We start from the raw sequence: 12050 nt of genomic DNA, 5'->3' as shown, positions 1-12050 counted from the left end.
TGTGAAGCTTGTGGAAATTCTGATACATATGCCTGACACAAAATCTATGTTCGGCATCAGGCCATATCTTTGCCACAGCTTTTATGAGACCCTGCAATTTCACATAATAAAGTAAGCAACCCAATGTCACATACATATATGATAAAGCAAGAAATTTTCACTTACAAACATATATTTCATGCAACACAATGTCATAAGTACATTTCATAATGAAAGTCAATTTCACATACAACAAGTCATGGTGAAACTACAAATTTACTTTGATGATGAAATACCTTTTGCTTGTCACTCATAATTGTGTACGGAGAGGTGTTACATATGTTGAGGTCATCCTTTAGGCTTGCCAGAAACCACTCCCAACTGCTAGTTGACTCCACTTCGACAAGGCCAAATGCTATGGGGAAGATACAATCATTTGGGTCAATACCTACAGCCGTGAGTAAATTTCCTTTGTATCTGGTCTTTATGTGACATCCGTCAATAAAAAGTATTGGCCGACAACCATTAAGCCATCCTCTTTTGCATGCATCCAGTGACCAATACAATGTGGAGAAGTGCTCTTTTATCTCTTTTGTCTTCTCATCTTCTATCTCCTTTGTACATAGGAAAAACTTGCTACCGGGATTGCTTTTCCTTAACTCCTCTCCATAATCCCACAACTGCATGTACTGGTTATCATCCTTCCCCCTTATCTCCTTCACTGATGCTCTTCTAGCTCTTCCCAATTTGCTCCTGGTTGGTATGAGGTTGTACTCTGTTTGCACCTTCTCTGAAAATTTCTTCAAGGGCATCTTCTCATTGTCCCTGAAATCATCTCTGAATTTTCTGGTGAGAAAAGGAGCTGTCAATCCCTTGAGATTCTAGGATTTACTACAAGTGTGCTCATCACAGTACTTTTTAATAACAAAACTAGATGTTCTGTTGTCCTTGCTTGCCATGAGAAACCATGGGCAATCACCACTGCACATAGCTACAATTGTTCTAGATGTGTTCCTTGTCTTCTTCACTTGAACTCTGTTTCTAATGCTATAAGATGTAATAGCATGTCTCAGCTCTTGCACATTACCAAAAACTTGTCCAAGTTTGAAAATAGGGTTATTCAAATCAGTTTCTCGATTAAATCCCTTGAAGTGGTACTTCAACTTCTCCCTCTGTTCATTGGACAAGTGCAAGTGTGAATCATCTAGAGCATCCTCTGCTAACTCTGCTTCATAGTCACAAGTTGTGTCCTTCTCTCTATGATCATCCACTTCTTTGTCAACATTTTTTACAAAGAGATCATCATCCCCATCTTCTATGTCATAGTCACTGTCATAGAAATCCTCACCCGTCTCTGAATCAGCTGCATTTACTCCATCTTCTTCCTCCAATTCTTCATCAGCACAACCTGAGGATGAACCTTCCCCAAATAACCTCCTAGGCCTCCTCTTATTTGGCACACTTCTCTCCTCAGGACAGCTATATTCATCTTTTTCCTTGCTTTCTTTTCTTGGAGTAATGACCTTTGGAAGTTCAGGAACCCCATTAAGTAAAATATCATCTCTAAGACCACTCTCAAGTGTCTCTCCATGGTCTACAATCAGTAACAATTTCTTGTGCTCTGTCGTTGATGCTATCATTGCAAGGATATCTGCATCACATGTCAAATGTTTTAGCCTGTCAACAAATGTCTTTCCAGGCTGACACCAGAAAACATCAAGCTTCACACTATCTCTGTCATAGCCTAGCTGCTGCAAAAAGTCATCAATCCATAACAAGGACCATGTATCACTGTCACAGTTGTCAAACCATGCAACTTCAAAGTCCATGTAAGTGTTGTTGCTGTCGGTTCCACAAAAGAAACCTTTGTGATGTATCTCAACTGAGAAAAGTCCATCAAAAGCATCTACAATTAACATTCAGTTGAGGAGCAGTTAGAAAATTTAAGTTAACAACAATACATTCTGTTATGTCTCAATGTGACTAGGAAAATTGATTAAATTCAGTACACAGCAGTACAAATAGCTCACTCTAACTAAATTCAGTTTGAGTGGAGTTCCAAAATAATTTCATTCGTAAACTTGTATGTGTTCTCCTACTACATTCATTCAATTTAGTTCAGCAGTACAACCTTGACTAAAAAAAATTCAGTTTCAGTGGAGTTCAAAATAAATTGACTAAATTCAGTACACAGCAGTACAAACTTGTACGTGTTCTCCTACTTCATTCGTTAAATTTAGTTCAGCTGTAAATGGCAATTTCAATAATTTCATTTCAAAAACTATCCAACACTGCTGACCTGCATCTGTTCTAAAATTCAGTTCAACTACTGTCCACATGTTCAGTTAACATACTGTCGAAAGATTCAGATAAAGTTACTTCCAAATATTCAGAGAACCCACTGTCCAAAATTTCAGTAAACGTACTATCTTTTTCAGAAAACCTAATCCTTCTAACACAAACTAGTCTTAAGTAATGTTCATATGCCCTCACTTCAGAATTTCTCCTCACCAGAATTAGCCAAAAAACAAGCCTTTCAAACCCGACCAAACCCTCTAGTTTGAAGCAAGAAACAGGGGATAGCTGTGGGTCATTGCGCATAGGGTTTTTAACTCATAATCATCTACCGAACATCAGCGCACACCAGAAACTTACAAATCGCAGGCTTTTAACAAAACACGAAATCAACCTTAACCCTACCGCAAACAGGGGAAAGCTGGGTTAAGAAAGACGAGGTGGCAATCACCGTAAGTAGGGGCGGCATCGCCTGGAGCACGCAGGCGGGGCTCCGCCATACTCGCGGCGGACGATCAATGCGGTCGCCACGATCCACGGGGGCGGCGCCTTCCCACGATCAATGCCGCCAGAGACAGAGGAGGAGGATGAGCGCTCGAGGTCGACCGGGATTTGGGAGCGAATCGTTATGTGCCCTGTCCCGCCGAGCCAGGGATTTTTCTGAGAGAAAAAAATAGTCCAAGGGGTTTTGTGGAAAAAGGCCAGCGGCGGTGCGGGCACAGCCTCTCGAGTGGCTGACACGGGGTCCCACGCCATGCTGTCAAGCCGAATCAGCAGCGCAGCCCTAGACAAACGTGTTTGGCACCGTATTTGAACCAAAGTGCCAAGTTTTAGCACACATTACATGTATTTTACAAGTTGAGGCACCAAACTGAACATCCGTGGCAAGTTTCGACACCACCAATGATATTACCTCAAAATATATTTATACAATATGTTCTTGCAACTTTTCAATGGACTCGAGGCAGATCAGGAGCGGGGCCTACGCAACATCCTCAAGAAGAAGCTCCTTGGCTTATGCTTGTTAGAGCGCACAATTGCGAGGCAACGACCCCGGATACTCCAACTTAAAGAAGGGGAAGCCAATATGGCCTTGTTCCACCGCCATGCAAGCCACAGGCAAAGGAAAAACATGATCCTTTCCATCGCCTCAGAGGGGAAGGTGCGCACGGGACAGGAAAGTATTGCAATGTGGTGGACGCGTACTACACGAAGCTACTTGGATCGGCCACCGAACGGACACAAGCCCTAAACATGGAGCTGCTCCAGCTGCCAGTTCGAGACTTGGCACACCTGGAGGAGCCGTTCTCAGAGCAAGAGGTGGAACGGGTGATCAGAAATATGCCCCTGGATAAGGCGCCAGGGCCAGACAGATTCACAGGGCGTTTCTACGCTGTCTGCTGGTATATCATCAGGGAGGATTTCATGAGGGCCCTGCACGAGTTCCATGGTGGAGATATACGTGGGCTACATGCAATAAACAGGGCCACGGTCATGTTGCTACAAAAGAAAACCAGGGCGGTGGACATCCGTGATTTCAGACCGGTGAGCCTCAACCATGGTGCAATCAAGATCTTTGACAAGATACTTGTCACGCGGCTTGCTGATGATCTCCCACATCTGGTCAGCAACCACCAAATTTCTTTTGTCCGGGGCCGCACTCTACACAACAACTTCATGCTCGTTCAAGGCACGACACGCAGACTACATGCACTAAAGGATCCAGCGGTCCTCTTCAAATTGGACATCTCGAAGGCTTTCTATACTGTTCAATGGCCGTTTTTGGTGGAGGTACTTTTGACGCTGGGTTTTGGGCCAAAATGGCTCTCCTGGATCTGTGGACTATTGGCAACCTCGACTACCAGAATCATCGTCAACAGAATAGCAGGGGACACAATCTTCAATTGCCAGGGCCTAAGACAAGGCATCCCTCTCTCCCCATGCTATTCATTCTCTGCATGGAACCACTGTATCACCTGTTCGAGTGTGCGGCCACGACCGGACTCCTCACTCCACTGGCCAGGACAGGGCAGCAGCAGCGAGTATCCATGTACGCTGACGATGTCAAGGTATTCTTAAAACCAACAGAGAGGGACCTGAGGGCTTGCGTCGCCGTGCTGGACCTGTTTGGTCACGCGTCAGGCCTACAGATAAACCTACAGAAAAGCTCAGCCCTGCCAATTCGGTGCATGCAGGATCATATGTAGCTGGTGACTGGGCTGCTGGGCTGTACATGTGGCGTTTTCCCTTGCCGGTACCTCGGACTCCCGCTTTTGTTAAGGAAGCAAACAACTGCGCACTTTCAGGAGTTGGTCGACCAAATGGCGGTGCACCTGCCTACCTGGAAGGCCGCGACTCTGCCCAAGAGCAGCCGCATGTTTCTGGTCCAATCAGTTCTGAGCGCTATCCCGGTGCACTCTATGCTCGGTATGGGATTGCCGCCGAAGACTATCAAGGCGATGATCAAAATCTGCAGGGGCTTCCTATGGTGTGGAAAGGAAGACGCTGGTGGCAGCAAATGTGTTGCGGCATGGGAATCGCTGAGTCGGCCGAAGTGGGCAGGAGGGATTGGAGTGCTCAATCTAAGGTGGATGAATGTTGCCCTACAGACTAAGTGGCTATGGCTACAGCGAGTGGATCAGTCCAGGCCATGGGTGGAATTCAAGTTAAACATCCCCGAGGAGGCCAGATGGCTCTTTCGGGCGGCTACGAGGATGGTGATCAGCGATGGACACACCGCTCTCTTCTGGAAGGATCGGTGGCTGTGCGGCTACCGCATACAGGAGCTTGCTCCATCTGTGTATGAGAGAATACCCAAACGAACGAAGGAATCACGAACTGTTGCCGGGGCCCTAGCGGAGGCCACTTGGGCCCGGGGCATCGGGCCTGACATGGACGGAAACGCGCAGACCTAGTTCCTCAGGTTGTGGCCTCAGGTGGAGGACGTGAGACTAGACGACCACACACCAAATTGACATGGTCATGGGAGAAGGACATGACTTTCTCGGCACGCTCGGCCTATTGGCCGAAATTCGCAACACTTCAGGCTTCTCCCACGACAGGCCTATGGTCATCGCATGCACCCCTATGATGTCGCTTCTTTGCATGGTTGGCCCTTCGAGATCGGGTGTGGACCTCGGATAGACTCGCGAGGAGGGGTCTTCCACACCATGCCCACTGCCCGTTTTGTGATCAAGGTGATGAAAACATCAACCACCTATTGATCCAGTGCGTGTTCGCTAGAGAGGTCTGGGCCAGGATATGCCAGTCTTTGGGCACAATTGGAGATGCTCCAACGGCGGAGGAGGACCTACTGGCTTGGACTACGAGGCCTGCATTAGCCGGAAGACACGCCAAATCTCTACGTGCACTACACCTCTTGGTCATATGAGAGTTGTGGAAACATAGGAATTCAATAGTGTTCGAGGGGATGACACCGGACGTGCAGGTACTCCTACGGAAAATAGCCTCCGAGTGCACGGTGTGGACGAAGGCTGGGATCATCCATAGTGATTTCGAGCCGTTGGCGGCCGGGATAGGGGTGTGGGCAGCTAGTGAGTAGTCCATGTATTTTTCGGGTGGAGTGCGTTTACTTTTGTAAAACGCGTATGTAAACCGTGGACGGGGCTTCTTTCCCCTTCTCTTCTTCAATATATGATACGTACACTCGTACGTATTCAAGAAAAATACTTTCAGAAATGTGGATAGCATTCAAATAAAATATTTTTCACATTTTAAAAATATGCATGCAATGAAAAGAAATGTTATTTACATTTATAAAAAGTGTTTATACACTGTAAAAAGCATTCGTGTAATTTCAAAAATAATGTTCACGTATTTCACAAAATATGTTCCTAAATAATTTTTTAAAATGTATACAATGTAACAGAATGTTCGTGTAATTTTAAAACATGCTTCATACCATTTGAAATTTTTATAACTATTTGATTTGGACATAAAAAAACTTAATTGTGCCTTTTCTTATTATTGGTGATGGTATAACAAAGGCACAAATGTTTCAACTATGAAAAAGATTTTTTAACTTTGGAATGCGCAAAAGATTTAAAAGTGAAATATTCTGGACAAGGAAATATTTCCATATGTTGGAGAGGATAATTTTCACGGTGACGAATTATGAGTAATGAAACTTTAGCATCTTTGAGCGGTGTACATATTCCTGATGTGAAAATACGCACATTTTATTAGAGGTGGCTAAACTGAGCTCGAACTCATGTGATCTCAGATGAACAGTAAAATAATAGTACAAAATAACAAATCTGATATTTTTTACCAAACATTGACAAAAAATTTGAGCATTGATTTTTTTCTGGCCATGTTTTCCATGAATGTCATTCCATAATGACACTTTGAAAGCAAATAAAACATTTGTCAATGTTTGATGCAAATGAAAATTCTGATTTTTTTTATTTTACTGTCCACTCGAGCTCATGTGTGCTTGAGCTTAGAAAAGCAATTTCGCATTTTATTGTTTCTCTGAGAATAATTACTATTGCTCCAACACAATACATAAGGTGTAAAGGTCAAATTTCCATATTAAGTTAATCATTTGTCTTCTCTTTAATGCTCTCAATAATATCTCATTGAATGATCATCCACCATCCATCGCATGTGAATGAAATGTTGTATTTTCAAGCAACACATTTACTTTTTTGCAACATGGTGTTATACAAACCTAAAAAGTTAATCTGGGTGGCTAGGATGGCATGTATGAATACCTTTGTAGGATCAGCAACTTTATAACACAACATATCTCCGCGTAAAAACAACATATCATTCAACATGTGCACTGCGAGGAAGTCAAGTTTTGTAAAAGTTTAACTGTGACATAAATAATTGTATAAATTCCATGGGTGATACATTTGAATTATTACATAATAAAAACATTTAAAATAGTCTTAGTAGGGACACATTTTGTTTCTAATTCGAATCGGTGTTGGTACAAACGAAGAGGCACGACCTTCGTAAGTGATAGGCCAAACTTTTCTTCCATATCAGTCCCATCCCTTTCAAGCTCAACGGGGAGACTCCACTTAAATTGATTTAACAATGAAGCGAGGACCAAATGCACCATCCTAATAGCCAATGGCACTCCAGGGCAGATCCGACGTCCGGCACCAAATGGAAAGAGCTCAAAATCGGCACCCTTAAAATCAACTGGTGAACCCAAGAACCTCTCTGGCATAAACTTCTCAGGTTCAGTCCATACATCATTATCTCGACCTATCGCCCATATGTTTATGAACACGCGTGAATCTTTAGGTATTGTGTAACCTGCTATTTGCAATGTTCTATTGGGTTTGCATGGCAACAAGAGCGGGCCAGGAGGATGAAGTTTAAAAGTCTCTTTTATAACAACTTGGAGATAGGGCAACCGAACAATATCATCTTCATCAATGTTTATTTTGGATCCAATAACTTCTGCAAGCTCGTTGCAAGCTCTAGACATTGATGATGGGTTTTGGAGAAGCTCAGTCATTGCCCATTCCACCGTGCTAGAGCTTGTGTCACTACCAGCAGAGAACAAATCCTAACATGCAAATATAATGTCACGTCAATAGTCTAGTCAATATAGCTATTTAGATACACTAAACAAGCACAACATGGAGAGTACAAATGATTGTTTTCTATAGAAGAACTTAAATTCTCTTTGAACTACACATAGAGGTACTGTTTGGATGAACTATATAAGAAACAACTCATTGATTTGTGTTATAAGATTTTATATTCATTTCATTGCAGTATAGTAAAAAATACAACAAACCTGGTTTGAAACAAAGGAAAAACATAGGAACTCTTGTTTTAAATGATTCAGTTCTTATATAGAGGAAAATTCCAGTGTACTCTTTGTAATACATGAGTAGCCTACCATGCATGATTCTTGTAAAAAAATACGTGTGACTATTCTGTCTGAATTTTAGAGGCATAAACATGATTACATGAGTATCCAAATGGTACTTTTGATGTTATCATTGTTAGTGTTCCTATAGCATCAATAGAGTGGGTAGTAGTACTGCAAAATTTCACCAAAATGTTGTCCATACATAGGGAAATAACGAAAAGTCTGATACTCTCTCTGATCCATATTACTTGTCGTCCAAACAGATGTATCTAGCACTGAAATACATCTAAATACATCCATTTAAGCGACAAGTAATATGGATCCTACGATCTATATACTATCAAACTCTTATGTTTATTTCTTGGTCAAAAAAATTGAATGTGAAATTTGTGGATATTAGATATCTTGATGCCAACATTTAAAAATAGAAATCTCAATCTCCAAGGCTGGCCATGTGCTTTGATCCCGGCGGACTCAGTCGGCAAGGCTAAATCCTAACCCTAAACCCTAAACCCTAAACCCTAAACCCTAAATCACTACAGGAATCAGCTACTTTGCCATCAGCCACGGCAGACGGCAAAGGCAGGAACGGCGGACGGCAAAGGTCTTTGCCGTCTGCCGCTGACGGTAACAGGCTCCGGCAAAGTAAGGATCGGCAAAGAGCTACTTTGCTGTTTGCTTTCGGCGACTGACGGCAAAGGGGCCTTTGCCGTCAGCAGCTAACGGCAAAGAAAGCAGATGACCATAATTACGCTGTTAGTCCGTTAGGTGGCTAACGACAGCCTTTGCCGTCCGCCGCTGACGGCAAAATTTGTTCGGCCTTTGCCGTCCGCCTAATGATGTTAGCTGGACGTCACTACACGGTAGGCCTTTGCCGTCAGCCACTGTAAGAAAAAGCTTTGCCGTCCTCCGCTGTAGGCAAACTGGCCAAATGGGTCAGTTCCCAGGAGGCACATGTGGCCGCTTTGCCGTCCACGGCTGTCGGCAAAGGTGTCTTTGCCATCAGTGGCTGACGACAAAGATCCCGCTTTGCCTCATTTTTTCTGTTTTTTTAAATGCAACAATTTTGACAGCAAATATATATGACATATATATATATATATATATATATATATATATATATATATATATTTCACAGGGCTATTTAACAGCAAACATATGACATATCCAGCACATAAGTTTCATTGTACATACATATATAGTTCCATCAAGTTGCACATACACATTGTTCCATCCATACATATTACAATGCAAAGTTTCATCAAGATAGCAAGTTCCATCATAGCAAGCTAGAAGAATACTTGAAGAGAATAAAAGAAAAAACAAGCACTCCATAATTGCAAGCTAGCTTCCGTGAAGTGAATGAAATCTGCAAAATGGCAAATAAGAAAGTTAGAAAAAGGTGACTAGAAGAAGAAGACTAGAACAAGAAGTATATGTCATTTATGAGCTAACTTAGGTGAAATGGATCATATATGTGCTAACTAAGTTGAAATGGGTCGTTTATGAGCTAACTAAGGTGAAATGGATCATTTATGAGCTAACTTAGGTGAAATGGATCGTTTATGAGCTAACTTAGTTGAAATGGATCATTTATGAGCTAATTTAGGAGAGATGGATCGTTTTTTAGCTAACTTAGGTGAAATGGATCGCTTATGAGCTAACTTAGTTGAAATGGATCGTTTATGAGCTAACTTAGTAAAAAGCATCATTTTAGAGCTAACCTAGGTATGATGGGTCATTTTGGAGCTAACCTAGGTAAGATGGTTCATTTTGGAGCTAACCTAGGTGAAATGGGTCATTTTAAAGCTAACGTAGGTAAATTGGATCATTTAGGAGTTAATCTAGGTAAAATGGGTCATTTTAGAGCCATCTTGGATAAAATGGATCATTTATAAGCTAACTAAGGTAAAATGGGTCATTTTAGAGCTAACTTAGGTAAAATGGATCGTTTATGAGCTAACTAAGCTAATTATGCAATTTTTGACATAAGTAAGTTAAGTACATATCGTTTTAGAGCTAACTTAGGTAAAATGGATGGTTTTGGAGGTCAGTAAGCTTATTAAGTCATTTTGGAGGAAAAGAAGCTAACTCTAGGTCATTATGGTAAGCATATTGGAGGAAATAAATCTAAGTCTAGGTCTTTATGCATTTGTTAAGCAAAACACTAGAGAAACTTACCATGATCTGGAGGTGTAGGAGCGGGCTGGCTCGTGCCGGTAGCTGGAGAAGGATCGTGCGATGCTTGTCTGGAGTTACGCTGCACCAAAGATCATTTCCAATGTCTCATTAGCATGATGACACTCAAATATTAAGACTAGCAAGTAATGTCCATTCAAATTAAACTCACCATGGTCCCAGGAGCAATCACTGGCACCGGCGGAGCGGTCTGACCGCACTTCTCACACACAGACTGCACATTTGGTTTTGACAACTCAGTCATACTAGTTAGTAATGAGACAAACACTAGATGAATGTTTTGGCTAATCTGCAGAAGAAACTTACCACAAGGAGCTCGTACATGGCCCTTGCTTGCATGTCATTCCGTGCCCTCTCCTCCTCCAACATCTTTGTCGTCCTCTCCTCCAACTCCCGCTGCCTCTCCGCCGCCTCCACCAGAAGTTTCTCCATTCTATCTCTCTCACTCTGTATAGCAGCCTGCAACACCACTCACATGACCATTTGTAATCATTGGTGGAAGCGCACAGAATGTAATGGAGAAAGATAGTAGAGTACGTATGACTAACCTTGAAGGCGAGTTGGACTGGATGTTCACGAGGCCTTATCTCAGGAGCGGAGCTCGACTAGCGCGCCTTGATCTCCGGGAGAGTGTTAGGACAACGGATAAGTCCATCTCCCATGGCTATGGAGCCATGGGACCTCCCGCCACCAGATATCATCAGCAGCTCTGTATCAATGGTACCCTGGCTTGGGTTAAAGTCCTCCCCTTTCCTAGCCTTCCCCTCATCTCTATATTTCACGAGCTTGTCGTGGGAGGAGATGTTGGTGAAGTTCTTTGGATCATCGAGGTCAGACAGAGAGAATGCCTTGGCTTTCTTGTAAGAGGCAGTGTGGGCCATGGCATACAGGTCGTACACCTCTGGCACCTTATCCGCCTTATTGTAGCGTGCCTGAAAGAGAGAAACAAAGTAAATTAGTAATTAAAGGGCTAAAGCTAGATGATGAATGAATTGCATGAATCATGAAGCAAACCACATACCCAGTTCCGCCCGAACTGATATAAGTTGGAGCTGCCTTGATGGTGTGGCACACCTTCAATTTGGGCACATTTGTCCTTGGCCTCGTTATGGAGGGCTAGCCATTATTTTGAGCACCACTCATTGACCAACACCTCCCAACAATCCATCTGAACCGCACACCATCTCGGAGGGGCCTAAGTTAGCAAATAGAAACTTGAGCGCTACGGCTATGAATTACTAAATGAAGGAACTAAGTACAAGGCCTTAAGAATTACCTTCATGTACTCCTCCTTACTCAAGAACTTCTCGCGGCACGCCGGCTTGGTCTTCTTGATACCACGCGAGGCATAGTAGTCTCGAACAGACTACACCCGAGCCTCGTGTCGTAAGTTCTGTAGTAGGCGCTTGCAGACATTATTGATAAAATTTGCCGCTTCCTCCTCGTATCCCTCCTCACACCTGTAGAATGTCTGCAATCAAATGAGACAATATTGATTAGTACAATTAATAACTAGCTAGTTGATGATTTTTAATTATGTAAAGGAGAAATTACCCACAACTTTCTGATCACCACGTCTGCCCTCGTCTTGCACAAGACACCGTCAATAATCTCACCCGGCGGGGCCGAAGCAGCCAAGTAGTGCTCCCAACTCAATCCAAGCTTTGGAAGCCGACCCTCACCAGGCAACGTGACAAACCCCGGGAAGTTTTACCGA

General features: G+C 43.0%; 1 protein-coding gene across 1 annotated transcript; it reads right to left on the bottom strand.

Annotated features, from left to right (window-relative positions):
* Positions 1–7162: 7162 nt before the first annotated feature.
* Positions 7163–7816, bottom strand: LOC119358311 (geraniol 8-hydroxylase-like). Its single transcript, XM_037624920.1, has one exon. It carries the CDS (start codon positions 7769–7771, stop codon positions 7163–7165), a length of 609 nt encoding a protein of 202 aa, XP_037480817.1. The 5' UTR covers positions 7772–7816.
* Between the last annotated feature and the right edge of the window lie 4234 nt (positions 7817–12050).

This window comes from Triticum dicoccoides, chromosome 2A (genome assembly GCF_002162155.2).
Source record: "Triticum dicoccoides isolate Atlit2015 ecotype Zavitan chromosome 2A, WEW_v2.0, whole genome shotgun sequence".
In the NCBI taxonomy this organism is placed as follows: Eukaryota; Viridiplantae; Streptophyta; class Magnoliopsida; order Poales; family Poaceae; genus Triticum; species Triticum dicoccoides.
This window is presented reverse-complemented; position numbering and strand designations above follow the sequence as displayed.